The sequence below is a fragment of the Podarcis muralis genome, chromosome 2 (genome assembly GCF_964188315.1).
Source record: "Podarcis muralis chromosome 2, rPodMur119.hap1.1, whole genome shotgun sequence".
Classification (NCBI taxonomy): Eukaryota; Metazoa; Chordata; class Lepidosauria; order Squamata; family Lacertidae; genus Podarcis; species Podarcis muralis.
In genome coordinates, this window is record NC_135656.1 from 76377278 (window position 1) to 76395895 (window position 18618).

Consider the following 18618-nt stretch of genomic DNA (forward strand, 5'->3'; position numbering starts at 1 on the left):
GTAACAATATGCATTATTGCCCCTTAGAAAGGGGGGCATGATGACTCTGAGATACTTACACTTGAGGACATAGGCAATTTTTACCGTTTCACATGCCGAGTTCTTAACTGGATGCAGACTTCATGAAACATGCATAATACTGTTCCGTAGGTGTGCCCCTCCTACAAAAAAAATTATATGTAAGCCTCGGAAAGGTGTTCCTGTTGGGGCAAATCCTAAAGAACGATCCTTCTGATGGAAAGGGTGAAAGACACCTGTCACTTTTTATTTTGATGAATGGGATGTCTACTCTTTTCCTAATATTGCTTGGCCCTCACACTATGTAGCTACTGCCAGTAATCTGCTGCTCTTGGCCACAAGGTGTGTGAGTGCTTTGTTCATTTGCAAACTTGGCCATGAACAGGAAGATGTGACGGTGGGATGGGGGGGGGGGAGGTTAGCCACATGAACCTTGACCCATATAATTTCTGACAAATGCACCTGGTTTCTGCTGCTCACATAGCAAGGAAATAGCAAGGAAAGAGTCTGCTTGCCTGGGCTGGTTTATTCTGCTTCAGCACATCAACTTCTGACTTCACCCACATAATGCTTAAATAAATGGGAAGCTGGGATGACTTTAGGTGATTGTGACATGAGGGAGATGGCCTTTTGTCAATCCACTCTCAGCTTGGCCTCTTCTGTGGTGCACTGACATCTCCGGTGCAACGACTTGCTTTGTAAATAGTGCCTGCTTGTTTAAAACAAGATGAAGAGGAAACCCTAAGTATGGAGTACTTTAAAATGCTGAGCACTGGCTCAGCATGCCATACAGAATGCCAATGCTCAAAGCAAACACTGTGAGATTTTTCAGGGTAAGTAGGATAGCAAGTGCTAGCAGAGCAAAGATTTGTAGGGCCTAACAGTATTGCTTAATTATTTTGCACCTTTTATCTTTGTACATGGCATTTGAGTTAGTGCATTGCATCCCAGCACAGAGGTCAATGCAGAAACAGAAAATATGAAAACCTGAGCAAACTAGCTGCCATTCACTTTCACCTCCCATTCAGCCTGAAGATTTATTTTCTGTTTTTCATACTTAAATTCCCACTGTTGTAGAATGTACCCATATGAAAGTTTCAGTTTATTTTAGAAGTACCCTGACCATTTTGTTACTCTTGGCAGACAACAATTATGGCCCAAGCATCCTTTCGATATGTTTGGGTCCTAGGGTAGCCACTTTTACTTAGGCAAAAAAAGAGGAAGTGCATTACCGAAAAAGAAAATAAACTTCACAGCTGCTCCTCTATGTTCTTATGGTTCTTAATCTTCAAACCAGGCTTGGACTGGACAGCTCAGTATTTTCCTCCTATAAAGTAGGGCACATGGCTACCCTATGGCCTGTCAGGTTGATTATACTGCATTTAGCTGTTCTAAATAATTCTTTCCTGCACCTTTCCAATTCTGAATTTTGGAACAGAGTGCTCTCCTTGAATTACAACAGCATTGCTTTGGCTTCAAGTCTTACTATCACAGTTACTTCTTCCAATTTAGCATTGCTTGCTTGCCATCTGTGCCTTCACACCACTTGTGTTTGTGGTAATTCTGTTCTCATTAGAATTAATGTTTTGGCTGCTACATATTTTGGAGTGCCAAATAGGACAGAGTACTGCTAAATGTATTGGGATTTTCCATTTCCAGTTCATTGTTTTCAGCTTGATTTTTCAGAGAGAAAGACAGTTAGTTCCCTTCTTTGTTCTTCTTTTGGATCTGCGAGTTCAAGTCACTGGTGCACACCTCCCCCCTTTGCTGGAAGTTAACCAAAAGCATAAGCTTCCAAACTCGTCTTCTGACTTCATTGGAGAAGAGGAAAGAATGGGAGTCACATCATACTTCACTGTGGTTTAGCGTGCAAATGTAGTCAATTTATGCTTATAACATTGAACGTTTTATATTACGGTACATATTTTAGTTGCTTTTGGTCTAACCATCCCCTTTTAAGATAATATTCAATAATATCCAAATACAATAATAATTGAAACTATATAAAACCAATAAAATCCAAGGGAGACCTTCCTTGAGCCTGCACCTATTACTGCTGTTTTACTGATCAGACAACATAAATTGGGAATTTACTGTTGTTTATTAAAGCTACCTCTCTCTCTTTTTAAATACCAAAAACATTGAGTAATACTAGGTTTGGCATTTTTGTTTTCTGGTTCTTGGGCTGTGTGCGCACCAGAGCTTTAATGTGCATGTGAAGTGCACAGACCTGATTTTTTCCATATGCGCTTTTGTGCATGCTCTTCCACATGTGAGTTCTTTCAGTTGAGAAGAAGAAGAAGAAGAGACTTTTTTGCGTAGCCGACAGGCCATAGCATCAAAGGACAAACACCGACAAAAATACATTACAAATATAGATACCATAAAATCTTATGACCTATTAAAACCCTAGGTAGAAGCTGGATTATCATTCATCAATCTATCTATCTCAAATGCTCTATCTCAAATGTTTTCCATCCAAGCTAGTGGGTGGTACTTGATTGGATGCATTTGCACTGTTTGTTGTTATCCCTTCCCCTCAATTAGTACTTTCCCACTCTCTTTAGTTCTGAGAACTTGAGGTGCCTTGTGGGTATGCACACGGGAATTTGCTTACCTGTGTATGTGACCACTTTTTTTAAAAAGAGAGAGAGGTACAAGTTTTCTGATATACCCTACTTCCACAAAACAGTGTATTAATACATTAAAAACACACGTGTGTTGCTCCTGGCCCCAGCAGCAGTGCACTGAGGGCCACCTAACTAATGGAAGTAGGGACATGATGATCGATGGCACCCACACACATAAACAACAGCAGCAGCAACAAAACCCAACTACCAACACTAAATGCACTTCAGTATGTCCACAATGGGGTGACAGGCAATTTTACGTTGGATTATTTTTTTCTTTTCTGCGTTATCCACACATTGGGAAAATTCGCATTAAATGGGGGGAAGTGTGAGTTACCACTTGGATGAGGACAGTGCTATGCAGATGACACGAAAAGCATGCACACATGATGCATTTAATCAATTTTAAACTGGCACATGCAGCTGGGAGGCGTTGCGGTGTGTGTGTATGGGGGGAGCGTCAAGCAGAGATAAGGGTCACGGGCACCTCCTGTCTACTGCCTCTGTCTTGCAAATTGCTCCATTCCAGCATTCTTCTGCTTTGGCAACCAAATGCATAGTTCTGGTCTCAGAAATGGCAAGCTGGTCACTTTGTTTTAAGACAACTTAGGAGGCATACAGTGAAAGCACACCAGAATATAGCATGAGTCTGAAAAACCTGAAATAAATAGATATTAGTTCGTTGAGAAGCAAAGAAATGCTGGTGGTCATTGTGCTTTATTAGTTTCTAAATAAATAAATAAATGCAGCTATATTAAGGAATCAGGTCAGTCACTGCCTGGAGAAAAACAACTCAAATTCACTCTTGGTTCTCTGGCAGTAAATGTTCCAGTACGGGTTTCTTGCTAAACAGAAAGAGCAAGCTTCCAACCTAAGAGGCCCTGTGCTCTTTTGATTTCACTGAACACGCAGATGTTTGCTTGAATTTGTCCTCACTTTTGAATGTTTTTTTCAGCTGCTTCATTGCATTGACAAGGTTACTTATTTCTTTCATTTGCATAACTGAACCACGACCTGCTTATATCTGCAGGTAGAACATCTGTGTTTGCATACTATCGTGGCAAGTTTTAGTTCCACGGGAATAACAAAGGTTTATCTTTTTTCAATTTACACACTCCTAACCTCTCAATTTTTTGCAAGTTTTGTTATAGAGGTTGTCAGGGCGGAGCTTTCCGCTTTGCCACTTGGGGCGAAACAGGAAGTGCCACTGTGTCTGATGCTGCAGACATACCTGCTCCTGCCACTGCCGTCTCTACTGCCTGCTCTGCCACTGCCACTGGCAGAGAACATTTTGGGTAAGGTCTCGGTAATTTCAGCAAGACCTTGGCCAAATTCATTGAGATCTCACCTGAAATCGTCACTGATGTTGGTGCCACTTTTTTTTGCCACTGGTGGATGCAGCAGAGCAGGTGGAGCACCTGCAGGGGTGCAGCCTCAGGGGCTTCCTCTGCTGGAGGCAGAAGCCTCATCCCACCTAATGCCAGTGCCGGCCCTGAAGATTGTGGTTTTCCCTTCTCTTTTAGGCTCACTATAAGCTAAATGTGAGATTTTTGTTTTTGTTTTGTTTAATTTAGTAGTTTTATATCCCAATAGGAACCTAACTTTAAACAAAAACAATCCAGCTAAACCAGAAGCACGGGTGCAATAGTGTGAAACATAGTCGTCACACAAAACAGTTGGTCTTAGATGGTCCTGGGAAGGGACAGTCCAGCTGAGACAGGAGCTGATGTCTGATGAAGTCTCTGCCTGTCTTCTTCTCTCTGCCAGTGTCAGTGGTGGTTTATTGTATGCCCTACAAGAATTGCAAAAAGACTTGTGATGCACAGCAGTGCTTGATCTGGGATTAGGACCCTTTACTGGAAAATCAGGGCTCACAGGTTGAAGACAGAGAGAGAGAGAGAGAGAGAGAGAGAGAGAGAGAGAGAGAGAGAAATAGTTAATGCAAAAGGTGAAATAAAAAAACAACAACACTATAGCATGTGGAAATATATTTTCTACTTACAAAAATAAGGATATACTTATTCAGTTATGGAAATGAAATAAATTAATGCAATGAAACAACCATGAATATACATAAAATGTGTGGATGAATTCAAGCAAGTATTAGCTTCAAAGATATAATGGCTGCCCAGGTGTTTGAGAGAAGCTATCGGAAGAATCAGATTGCATTTCAGTTTTTTAAGATTGGATGATAACAGCGACATAAAAAGCCATCATGGAAAAGTATCCATGGCACCATATGTCTGAAAGCAAAGACAAAGAACCCCCTTTTTTCTTCACTGAGTTTTGTATGGTAATGAAATTATAAATGTGACATACTAGGAAAAGGGCCCAAAGGGTGATTTTTAGATAGGAGCAGCAATGATAAGGGGAAGCAATTAAATTATGCATAATTGACAGAAGTGAGAACTGTATTTATAGTGAGAAATACAAGATGACAATAGCAGACGGATGGGGGAAAGCTCATTCCCTAACATTTTTGGACAGTATCAAAGTTAAAGAGAAAAGAGAACTGTAGACAAGTTAGAGAGAACTGAGTAACACACCTGAACCTATCAGGAAGAGTGTGCTATACAACAAAAGCTAAGCTCTTGCATGTGCAACCAAAATTTGTATTTTAAAAAGTTTGATTTTAAAAAGTCCGCCCCGTCCTCCACTGCAGTAAAGAACACAGTTTATATTATGCATTCCTTTAAAGGTTTGTAAAAATAATATTCAGATTTTACATGTGGGAGGTATATTGTGGAAACACACTGGTTGTAGAATCAGTTGTAGAATCAAGTACAGGATGGTTTGAAGGAGCAGCTGGGAGCCTCAGGAACCACAAGCCTTGGTATTAGACCCCTCTGGTACAGACTAACATCCCATGTCTCAGTGCAGTGGAGTAGCTTTTAATGAACAGAACTAAAAGAAATTGAATTCGCAGGCCCGATGCAATATTAATGAATTATATCCATTAAAAATGTACAGCCCACTTTAGTGCCGTTTAAATTGCATACTATATCTGAAATTACCTACGCATGCTTTAAGGCAGGAGATAATATCAGAAAACATCTCAATATCTTTTGAAAAACACAGTCAGTACAAAAGCTTTGCCATTAGCTTAAATTAAACAAGGGGTAGAAAATTGCAATGAAAAAGTGCCCTACTCAGACAGGTCCAATGGATTTACTAAGAAATAAGTCTTACTCAGTTCAGAGGGATTTGCTTTTAGGTGGGAGTCTACTGGATTATAGCCAGAATTGCACAATCTGATGGATGTAGATGTGAGCTGATACTGATCCTTGGGACTAGGGAAAAAATTCTGAGTGAAAACAGAGGATCCTTTTTTGCAAAATGTTTTTTACTCCAATGAAAGTATGGGCTCATCCACAGTTCTGCTTGCCCTGTGCCTAGCAAGCATGGGTTTAAGCGGTTTTCAGCTTGTCCCACACTTTCTAGGCACAGGTCCAAGCCTTTGTCCTGCCACTTTCCCCCAGAAAACCCACTCTTCGGTGCTAAATTGGAACAAATGGCAATCTGCAGAAAACCCGATTGCTTTTTGTTCAGATTCAGCGTTAAGACTGGGGTTCCCCAGGGGAATGGATATGCCCCAAGCACAGATTGTGTGACAGCCAGGGAAGGAAACAGTTCCCAACATTGCCAAGGCATCTGTCTGGGTGATCCTCTCTGTCTTGCCCTGCTGTGAGATGTGACAAAACTGGTCTTGCAGTGAAGTCCACAAAGAGAGGCACCCTTCCCCCCACCTCATCACCAAGGCTACCAGATAATGCTCCCTGTCTTCCTGGACTGCACTGTGAAGGCAATTCCATTACGTCTTCTAATACGCTCTGTCAAGTCAGTGAACATATCTGTGCTTGGGCAAGGCAATTTGGTAATGCTCTGTCCTGCGCTTTGCTGAAGGGACAAGAAAACTGCCCTCACAGTGCAGCATGGGATGTCAGTTCCAGTCAGTTGCTTTGATTCCTTCTTCTCTCCTACGAAGACAATGCTTTAGTGTTAGATGAAATGTTCTGGTTTTGCTGATCTTACATTTTCATTCACTCTTTTATCTTGGACTTACTTGGACTTGTATAACACTTGTCTAATAGCCCTGTAATCATTACCTTCATATTGCAAATGTGGGACTGCGGGTGAGAGGTTGTTACTTGGCTACTTCCTGGGTTCATTTTAGCCACTGCGCCAGCTCTTAAGATGAAACTTTAGGTCATACTCCACCACAGAATGGAGAATGTTTAAAGCTCATTGACTTCTCTGGTCTTAAACAAAATTGATTCTGGATTGCATTGTGACCTTAGATTGAAACCTGATCATATCACAGGGACAAGGTTGGTTTTTTTTGGTAAAGTATCATAGTATATTGTGCAGCATTACCTCCCAAAGCAGAAAGTATTAATATCTATATTTTAATTTTTTTAGGTACACATGTCATGGAAGGTTCTGGAAGAATGGTTGTTACTGCTGTAGGAGTTAATTCTCAAACAGGGATCATCTTTACTCTGCTAGGCGCTGGTGAAGACGAGGAGAAGAAAGATAAGAAAGGTGCAAATTTGATCACATCAAATTTCCTCAATGTCTGTTTTTATTACATAAAACTGATACACAAACTAACTACACAGCATTTATTTCTGATTCAGTCCCATCATTTTGGGGGGCAGGACCTATGACACTCACAACTTTCACATGCTAGATGTGTACCAAAGTATTATTTTGAACATCATACATTTTCTATGTAAAATGTGAGAAGGGAAAAGTAAAAAAAGAAGTTCCAAGCTCACTTACGTTCCACACATTCTCAAGCTGAGTTTTGTGTTATATATCCCAAAGTCATAACAAACAGAGATTTAAACAAACATAATTGAGTGCTGTTGTTAAAAAAGAAGCAAATTACTACTTTTATAATTTCTATCCTCACATTTGAGATCTAACTGAAATTGTTGTAGTCTTGGATTTTATGTTTTAATTTAACGTCAGAATTTTAAATTGTGCCATATTTTATCGTGCACAGTTCATATTTTACTTGATGTTAGCATACAACTAACATTCATCCAGCTTTTGTTAATTTAGTAACTGGTACCATTCCGATTATCTATATAGTGCCTTCTACTATTGTAGTAGATGGGGACTTATCTTTCTAAGCACAATCGAAATGTTGGATCTAAACAGTCTATTCTCTGGATAGAAGGCGTTTCCACTTATAGAAGGGGCACTTCCATGAGCAGAACTCTCTTCTCATGAATGAAAGCCCATTCCATTAACATAACAGAGTATTTTGATCCAACCCATGCCTATAAGTAGGCTGAACTGAGATGGTCTCCTTTGTAGAATATTTCTTGGAAAGAAAGCCACTTATGTTTCATGGGAAGTTATGTGAAGATCACTCTTCAATTTCCAGATTCAGGCAGCCTTAATGAAAATGAAAGCTAAAATAATAATAGGGTTCTGTTCAAGTTTCTTTTCCCCATAAATCTTCACTGCAACTGATTGATTATTGATTATTCAATTTAATTCAATTCCTGCATTCCTTATTTAAACAATTTCTTCCTTTCTTTTATCAAACCATGCATCATTGATATAGGAATGGTTAACAAGCACATTTTTGATAAATTTGTACACACTTACCTTTTCACAAAAATAATGTGTGCCCAGAGTCCTTATACTTTTGCCAGATGCTCTTATATCTAGTTAAACTGCAGTCTATGTGGTTATGATCCAGAGCAAAGTTGACCACGTAAGTAACAGTCACCCTTTGCACCATTGCAGGTCATGTTATAGTCTTACATGTGTGCAAATAAAAATAAGGGAAATATATTGAATGTGTGCAATCTTCTTCATGAACACAGTTTTCTTACACTCCTAAATCAGAAAGGACATTTTCCCCCCCTCCCCAAAGGTATATCAGAAGCTTTAGTATGAAAGGAATGATAATAAATCCTATTGATTTCAGTATGTCTGTAAGGTAGGGGTACTTCTAGAGTTCATTTGTTTAGTATTAGACTAGATCAGTCTAAACTAGGACAAAGTGAAATACAATTGCCAAGAAAGTGTAGGCAGTTGTATTTGGTGTACAGAATAATTTTTTTTTTTTGCTGTATTCCCTACATTTACAGTATACACTAAACTCTAGGTTTACGCAGTATACATTATCCCTATGTAGACTAATAGTGTTACATTACATGTAAAGCTAACATGATAAATGGGGATTAAAATGTGTTTTCTCAGAAAACAATGGCTGGTGATTGAGGGCTTTATAGCTAATATATTTTAAGCAAGAATTGTGTAAGACACACTAGTAATTTTCACATAGGCTGCCACAGTCTACAGTCTGGGCCTGCTTTTCTGTGACAAGATCCTGTGTAATTCTCCCCAGTGTTTCCTCTTTCTTCATTTAGTGTTTATTCTTCCTTGTCTTGTATTTTAATTTTTTAAAAGAGACAATCTGTCAGTCTACGCCACCAACTGAGGGATAGGTGAAAAAAGAGGGTCATATTTGTCATATAACTTCCATAAAACATCATTACACATCCAATAAAACACCTAACAAAATGCTTTCAAGACTCATTCTTCAGTCATTCAAGTAAGCCTCCAGTGATGCAATGATCAGGCTGCATGGAATGTCAGTCTTCCAAGCACTGTTCCTGTGAACACACTCTTTATTTAAACAGAGCTTGTGGATGAGTCTGGCATGAGCCCCACTGAAATGAGCAGTGTTTGTACAGCAACAGCGCTCATTAGATTATGTCCCTATTTCCTAAGCTCAAACATACATCCATTGTTATGTATGCTTGCAGCTTTCTGAAAGCCTACCAATCAGATGTGTTTGCATTTCTCTAGATGTATGCATTTCTTCCTCATTAACATTTTGTAAAAATCATCATACAGGTGTGAAACAGGAGGATGGACATCAGCTTCCAGGTAGAGTAAGAAACCTACCATATCAGAGGAAAGGCTGAGGCTTTTAACTGGGACTTTCCCAAAAATGAGGGTGCGGAAAAGACCTGAGTGAATAGTCAAGAAAACTTGTCTTCACTACATGATTGGAATCTAAAAGGAAATTTCAGTTCTTTTTACCCATTTTTATGTGGCTGTTCCCTAAACAAATTACTTCAGAAAAGTTCATTTAAAATATGGACTTTTAAAACCTCATTTAAAAATGGCAGCCATGATTTTTAAATGTTCACTTACATATTAATACAAAATGCCGCAGCTAGTGGGTGAACCAGAAGTCTGACTCCAGTGGGCGGGCTGAAGTGCTAGGCAGGCAGAGGAACTCTTGAAGAGTTCAAAGAAGCCTCACTGAACTTGGGGCCTACTTTGTCTCCTGGAGTCTCCATTCTTTGGACCATTAGGCTTATTAGGGCAGGGACAGGGTAGACACAAAGCTAAATAAACATAGAATAAGCCCTGATGGATTAGACCACATGCATATCTAGCCTGGCATCCTGTTTCCCACAGTGGCCAGCCAGATTCCTTAAGCAGAGCAAAAGGCAAAAACTTTCTAGTGTTGTCCCCAATAATTTCAGAGGCATGCTGTTTCTGCTCCTGGAGGTAGCATACAGTCGTTGTGGTTAGCAGCCATTGTTAAACCCTTTGGATTTTAAAGCTATCTAAAGCTAGTGGCTGAGCCGCCATATGCTGTGGCAGTGGATTCCATAAATTAACTCTGTTCTGGATGAAGAAGTACTTCCTTTTGCCGGCCTTTAATCTCTTGTCAGTCAACTTTATTGGATGACCCCAAGCTATAGCACTGATGCAGTACTTGTTCTCAGTTAAGCCTTGATGATATGGCTGGCTGACCTCCGCAAGCCCTACAAGGGGACATCCAGACAGACAAGAAAAGGAAGCAGCCAGGCTCCTAGTGAGCCTCATCCCCACACTTGTAGTCATCCCCCCCCAATGTTAAGATGGGAATTAGGGGGCTTTGCTTGATGATGAGCCTCCTGCCAGCTTGTGTGTTCTAGCACATGCCCAACTTCATTGACCTCTGGAGTTCCATGGTACCATCTTAACTTTAAACATCTAGTACTAGAAAAGCAAATCTAAGATAAGACAATTTATTGATTTAAATACCATGTTGGCACAAGGCATTATTTATGTGACACTGAAAATGAACCACAGAATATTTGAAGCCAAAATTGTTGCTGGAAACATTTGTACAGTTTCAGATCATTTACTCACTGCAGATTATTCACTCAGCTCTAGCACAGCTAAATTCCAATCAATGCAAAATCTGCTGGGAACTTTTGCTTCCTCTTGATGTGAAGGAACTTCTTGCCTGACCTATTCCTCCCCCTCCCCCCACTCCCCGCTGCCACCCCTTGTTTGAAAGGGAAACTGCTGACAGTTTAGAACTGTGATTGACTTGATTTGATTTTCTGTCATCATTCAATGCACAATGAAAAACAGAATTGGTAATACAATTGCTTAGCAAATCTTGAATGGAATATATATATATATACACACAAACAGAAATAAAGTGCCAAATATGGCTCGTGATTGTACTCTTGGGTTTACAAAAATCTCTTTTGAATGTAACACTGGAAAATGTGCCTTATTATTTTTAAAACAAATGAAGGATTTAACTAGAATACCTTTTAGATGCATAGATAAATAAAGCATATTAGTTCCAGTAAACGTAATATTGTAGTTATTTATGGATGTCCTGAGAAATGCAGGTGCTTAAATAATACTTTATTTTTTTCTTACACTTCAAATCAAAACCTATCATTATTTTTAAAAAGTGAGGCATCTTAAGAATGTCTGCGTGGAGGAGCAGAGGAGTTTGAAGTACTATGTAAAGTCAGTTTCTCACCAACTCTGTTAACTCTGTTAAATGTCTTTCATGTTTACTTTTATAATATTCCATGTATGAGTTTTTGTTCCCCACTCTTGTGACATTCTTGTAATAACATCCATTTTTAGACATTATGTTGCTTACTTTAAAACAACTCTGTTTTGGAGAGAGAGAGAGAGAGAAATGAAGCCACATTGGTCCATAAATGTTATCCTTTCTGTCATGTGAATTTGTTCATATTATTATGATTTATTCTTTTTTTATGCATTATTACTCAGTAGATTCTTCCCATACCTCCTTCCATCCTCCTTCAACTACAGATGGGGCAGCAGGTGCAAATGCCACAGATAATGCAAATGCCAGCTTAGTCAATGGTACGTTAAGAACACCTAGCTTGTTTTTATTTGATGGATTTCTCTCCTTAACTCTATAAGCTTCCCTCTTTCTCTTATGAACGGCACAGATGTTGAATGTGCATGTGATTATTACCCTGTGAGAGCTCCTATTGTATCGCAGCTTATAAGAGATGCCACAAAATCCCACTTGGTCTTAGCCAGCCAAAATCTTTGCTTCTCACTGATGCAACAATGGGACGTGAACAAGTAGGAATCAAGGAATCTTTTATTGCTGATTCAAACTATTAAAAACAAACTACTGCAGCAAGTATCTGCCAAATCCACATATCCTCACAAGGTTTTCAGTGCAAAGCTGTTGTTTCCATGCTTTCCAATGTCTATTTGAAAGAGAGCATGATTTTGTTTTTCATTCTACTGTTCCAGTGTGGCACTCTCATAAGCATTCATAGTCTCAACATAGCTTTGGGAAAACAATCCTGCTGGGGTCAGGAATCTGGCTTAAACACTACCAGTAGCATTGTAGTGCTTTATTGTGCGTTCCCACAACCTTTTGACTCAGCACTGAGCTAAGCATTTACTGTAGGCAATGATAGTAGATAGCAAACTATTGCTGTGTACTACCGTGCATGTGCTTGGATATGGTTTCATACATTTTCTTTCTTTCTTTCTTTCAACAAATACAACTTCACCTTTGCAATTCTGAATGTGACTTTGGCCAGCTTCTTGACTCCATTTCTTAGCATGCCCATACAATAAACTGCTTTATAATAATATAAATTTATAGTAAGTATGAACGGGTGTATTTTTTCTCAAGCTTGGATAGAACATTTGCTTTTTCTCTAAACTTATTATAATATCTTTGCTTGATTACATTGTTGTGCTTTTAGCATCTAAGTAGTAATGAATTATTTATGATACCACTAAATAGTAACCAAAGCATGGATGTTATACAATGTTTATTAATCCTATTTATAATTGGATACACTTCATGTCCTGTAGAAAGTTTAAAAAATGAATGTTAAATGTGTTTTCTGGAGCCCCCAAAGCAGGAAATCCTAAAGATCAGAAATGAGGAATTTGTAGTCCTCAGGATGTTGTTGGAGTCCAGCTCCCATCAGTCCAACTAGCATGACAATTTGTCAGGATTGATGGGAATTGTAGTACAGTGTGTTATCGGAAAACAAGTCTAGACCCTCTTAAGTAACATAACTAATTTCATAGTTGTTCTGTTCCTGGTAAAAATATGAATACAATACCATCTTAGTAAATTTGAACATGCTATAATTTCATTCTTTCCGCTGCTGAATCATATTGGAAACAAAGCCTTCTGAAACTTGCAAAATCACACTCTTGATGTGATCACAAGTCACAAATCATCCCTTAGGGAGCTGTGAATACTTGCTGTACAACCAAATTGGTCTGTTTAGCTCAGCATGGGACTGTATTTGAGAGATGGAGGCTGAAATTGATAGCATCGTCATGTTAGGCTCATCTGCAAAAGTTCCTTGACAGACAAATGAATGCAACCTTCATAAGGAGGCTTTGACAGTTTATTAAGAAAGGGCTAGTTGTATATGTAGGTAGCCTGGCACTGATACAGAAGCATATTTAGTATATGTCCTACATTTTAAAGAGAACTATTACTTATAATGCGGTAGCCACTATAGTGCCTGGCATGTACTTGAGCTCTCTTTTAAAATTTAATGTACATATTTTACTTTATTTAACAAGATTTATATACTGCTTGATTGGAACAAATCCTCTAAGCAGTTTACAAAAGTATAAAACAAAACATTAACATTCTTGATTAAAAACAGTTAACAGCAGCTATTTAAAAACATTCAAATGATAATTAAAATCAAGAGTAGCTAGAGAGAGAGAGAACACGTATAAACATTCTACACACCTAGAAAGGCTTGTCTCATGGTGGCCATGAGTTGTGTGGAGTAATACAAAATTAGAAAGACAACCTCTCTGGAGAACCTTATGCTTGTCATGGGTAGTCATAATAATAATAATAATAATAATAAATTTTATTTATATCCCGCCCTCCCCAGCCGAAGCTGGGCTCAGGGCGGCTAACAACAATCAAATAACCAAATAGTTGAATAATCACACATTCTAAAATATTTCATTATAAAAATTAATTAAAATCAAATTGATGGCAACCAAAATACTGTGCAGGTTGCCAGAGGAGGGAGTCAGGCTGCGCCCTGACCAAAGGCCTGGTGGAACAACTCTGTCTTGCAGGCCCTGCGGAAAGATGTCAGGTCCCGCAGGGCCCTAGTCTCTTGTGACAGAGCATTCCACCAGATTGGAGCCGCAGCCGAGAAGGCCCTGGCTCTAGTTGAGGTCAGCTGTAGTTTGCTTGTCCTGATAGTGCAGATCACACAATATTGATTTTACACACACACACACACACACACACACACACACACACACACACAGTACCAGGAAAAATATACAAAGTGGACACACTTCACTCATTCTCATTTCACAGAAATTGCTTAGAATGTACCTGTACATTTTGCCCCATAACATTTCTTCAAGGAGAGCTAGAGACTTACTTTTTTTTTAATGCAAACTCAGAGTTTGGGATACCTGCCCAGGGGCACCATTTAAAGTTTCGCTGGGTGTCATCGCCCCACCTGGCACTGTGTTGGCAACTCCTGTACCGAATCATGTGGGATATAAAATATTTCTGTGTTTACTGTGACATGCATGTTGCTGTCAGAAAATACCTATTCTAGGATAGCTTGTCATTTCCAGGCAACAATATAAAACACAGGTCCCCTTTAGATGCTCTACATCTGCAGTGGAGTTTTTCTGCCTTGATATTTGAGCCTTTGCTAGGTTTCCAACTTAATCCTATAATCCCCAATGAACAAACAGGCAAAAATACCCACACTATATATATGTAACAGTCCGTACAAACAATCCATTTAAATAGTCTAGAAATGTATACTTCCCAATACTTGTTAAATGCAGTAGTCCATGACTATTGCTTCACACTATGGCTTTAAAATATTAAGTACGCAAGACTGAACTTTGTGCTTCTACTTTATGTCTGAGTTTTGAAAGATGGGAACTTCATTTCTGTTATCATAAATTAAAATATATTTCATTACTTGTCATTATGGAAGTATTCCTTTTTTAATAAATAAATAAATAAATAAATAAATAAATAAATAAATAAATAAATAAAGCTAGCTAACCTTGAGGCTTTGGTGAACCGTATTTCCCATGGATTTTTGAAATGTTAATAGCAGCTGATTGAAATGTCCCACCAGAACCACTATTTGTCCTCCGAGACCAAATATGCACCCACCCCACAGGGCAAGTAGCTGCTTGGGGGGTGGGGTGCATTTCAAGCAGGAAAACGGCATGGAAGAAATAGTAGAAATCTTCCTTTGTGCTACAGTTCCAATCTAAACCGAGTCCCTCTCTCCAACAAAACTGTCATCAACATTAAAAATGCTAAATGATCCAGCTCATGGATCTCCTGGATCATACCCAGTTGCCCCTTGCAATATGGAAGCATTTGCTGGTGCTGCCAGCATTGCATTCTGCAAGGTCTCAGGGTGTGCTAGGGAAGTGGTAGCAATTACCTGAGTCAAGCTAGGCTGTACTGTACCAGAAGAGTTATCCAAAGCCTTAAGAAGGCTGACAAAGGCCTTCCGTCCTAATGGCCTTCCTTTCCCACTCTGACCCCCACCCCTGAAGTGCTGCCTGCAATCTTTAAAGAACCATATATGTGGCTGTGGAGCAGGAAAAGCTACAGGAAAACAATTCCCAAGGAATTATTGAAAGAACCATGTCCTTGGGTTAGAATGATATAGAAAGGAGTACTGAAGGCTCTCTCCCCTGAGTTGGTGACTTGTGAATCAGCTGAATTTGAGTCTTCCATGGTGTGACGCTGGGACATGGACACAGGGCACATGACAGTCAGCTCTCTACACCACTGCCTAATTTGGGGGCTGGAATGTATGTGAGCGAGCGAATGCATGAATGAGTGTATCATATTTGTGCTTATCTTTGGATGCATCCGAGTATATGAGAAAGTGTGGGTAGGTGCCTACCACTCGTATGTTGCCCCTGGAAGGTCAACCATAAGGAAATGGGGTCCTCAGGCCGAGAAAGTTCCCTACCCTGGATTAAAGGGTAGTCTACTCCCTTAGACATTTTAGTGGTGGGTTTAAGAAAGACATTTGAATTCCCAATGAATAGGTTTCAAAATGATCAAAGCAGATATTTTGGGAGACATGGAGGGCATGGGGAAGTTGGGGAATGCCCTGTTGCACAAGCAGAAGTCCTTGTGCAAGGCTTCCTCTGATGGAACTTGTTAGATGAATCCTGCCCTAGACCAGCAACAAGACTTAACTTACCTGTAGTTCCAAAAAACTGCTAAATAGTCATGTGTCATTATTTAATGAAATCTAGGAATATTATATTAACATCTGCTAGAAATATAGGCCTGGTGCAAGACTCCCTCCATGTCTCCCTGTGCTTCCGAGGTAGCTCTTCCCAATTTTAGATGATTACCCATCTCCCAGCTGAGTCCACAGTCCACCAATATTATTATCTCAGTTGCAAATCTGAAATTTCTTCTGCCTCACTGCAGTTAGGCTTGAGGAAAAGCCTTCCATTTGTTCAGAAGGCTTTTTTGAAGCCTAATTGTTGCAGGAGTGGGCAAGATCTTCCTGATGATTGCTGCTGGTTTAACTTTCTCTCCAACTGCATTCTTCAGTAACCATTCTTCAGTGTTTATGTGTGCACATATATGTGTAGTTGTGGTAAGTATGTGTGTATTCTGCCCCAATGGTTTGCATAGTCCCTAAATGAGTTCAAAAAATCTGGAGACTCCTGGGTATTGTCTAATTCTGTCATGTCTGTCAGCCTTTGGTATATGCTTATTATACATTTTACAATGGAATATTGGGCTAGAAGAAAAAGTAACATACTCCCTAATACTGTAGTCATTTCTGCAGTTTAGTAATATAGTATACAAATCACACTGTCTAGTGGAAATACATAGTTTTACCTCTCAAGAGAGGCAATTTATCCAGTATTTCTGGATCTCCAAAAATGCTTCATTGCTGAGACTTTCCTTGTCACATCCCTTTTATTTATCTCTGTGATATATTAACATGCAACTGCTATCCCATCCCATAGACACCTGTCAACTGGCTTCAATATTTCTCTGTGCCAGATTCAGCATTTCTCTGTGTATATTTGGTGAATTTTTTTAAAGCAGCCATTTGTATCTAGCAGCAGCTTTCTCCAGACAGAAACTTTAAAAGTGAACAGTTGGTACTGTAATTTCAACATTACATGAAAACATTCAGTACAGAGGAAAATAAATGAAAATATATTTCTTTTTTTATTAAATGATTTAAGGAGAAAAATGCAGAGAATATTTTTTTTTTAAAAAAAGAACCTTAGCCTAAGCCACCTTTGCCCTAATCCCACCTGTGTTGCTGTGCACACAGAACACTGCTTCTGCATGTGTATTCCCAGCAGGATGAAAAACTGTGTGCATAAGTGGCACATGTGGTTCACAGCTGGGGCTATACATGCAGTACTCTATTATAAAAGGTTAAAATTCCCATTTCCAGCTCTTCAGGAAGGCCTGTAGAAGCCTGAATTCATTCCTTCATTTTTCCTGCTGAACTGCTGATTTCACATTTTATGGAGAACATGATAGAAATGTATCCTCCCCCCACTTTTTGGCACATTGCAGCACTCTTGCACTCCATATTATGAGCATGGAATGTGGAAATTGCAGTTTGGCGAATCTAGTAGAAATGTATAGGGTAAAGGTAAAGGTACCCCTGCCCGTACGGGCCAGTTGTGTCCGACTCTAGGGTTGTGCGCCCATCTCACTTAAGAGGCCGGGGGCCAGCGCTGTCCGGAGACACTTCCGGGTCACGTGCCCAGCGTGACAAAGCTGCTCTGGCGAGCCAGCACCAGCGCAACACACGGAAACGCCGTTTACCTTCCCGCTATAAAGCGGTACCTATTTATCTACTTGCACTTAAGGGTGCTTTCGAACTGCTAGGTGGGCAGGAGCTGGGACCGAAAGATGGGAGCTCACCCCGCCGCAGGGATTCGAACCGCCGACCATGCGATCGGCAAGTCCTAGGCACTGAGGTTTTACCCACAGCGCCACCCGCGTCCCTTTATGAAATGTATAGAAACACTATAAAAGAAAAATGAATAGTACCTTACATGCAAATTTAAAATAACCATTGTTTTCAAAATAATTATGCTGCTCTGCATTAGAGGAATTTATTATTTTATTTTACTTTAAAATTAGTCACTTTGTTTGGCAACTATTTATTAGCTTCAGGTGGGGAAATAACAGCAAGTAGATCTGTATTTGCAATTGGGACATGTAGGATCGTTTATAAACATTGCCAGTCTAACACTTGTAACATTTATACAAATGTTGGAAAGATTGTTCTGCAAAATTAATTTTACATAATACATTTTGGAGAACAATCTTTCCAACATCGGTACAGTTCCCTGACTGAAAGATATATACACCAAAACTGTATATATCTGCACCTTGCCATATCCATTCATTTCAGTGGAGGGAATGGATATTTACCTGAAAATGAATGCACATGCAGATCTACTTCCTCCCTTAAATAGAGAATGAATTCTGAGAGGGTGAACATTCTATATACACAGCATTCTGTGGTGAGATCGCTGGTTTGGGGGGTGATTATAACTGAATTTTATTTTATTTGCAGGAAATGCCAGCTACTCTGAATGTCTCTAGTTCTTTGATAATTGGAATTCTAAGAATTAATTTCAT

At 39.5% G+C, this 18618-nt stretch overlaps 1 protein-coding gene across 19 annotated transcripts in view; it reads left to right on the top strand.

Moving 5' to 3' along the window:
* ATP2B2 (ATPase plasma membrane Ca2+ transporting 2) overlaps nucleotides 1-18618 on the top strand; it is a 355474-nt gene that overhangs the window by 256125 nt on the left and 80731 nt on the right. For 11 of the 19 annotated variants that reach the window (XR_013391957.1, XM_077924827.1, XM_077924825.1 and 8 more), the window contains 2 exons: nucleotides 7068-7190; nucleotides 11721-11816. Coding sequence is in view for 18 of the 19 variants with exons in the window: in XM_077924827.1 (XP_077780953.1) it covers nucleotides 7068-7190; nucleotides 11721-11816 (219 nt within the window). In the remaining variant the exon portion in view is untranslated. The remainder of the gene's footprint in view (nucleotides 1-7067; nucleotides 7191-11720; nucleotides 11817-18618) is intronic. The other 8 variants (XM_077924820.1, XM_077924824.1, XM_077924826.1 and 5 more) reach the window with 3 other exon arrangements.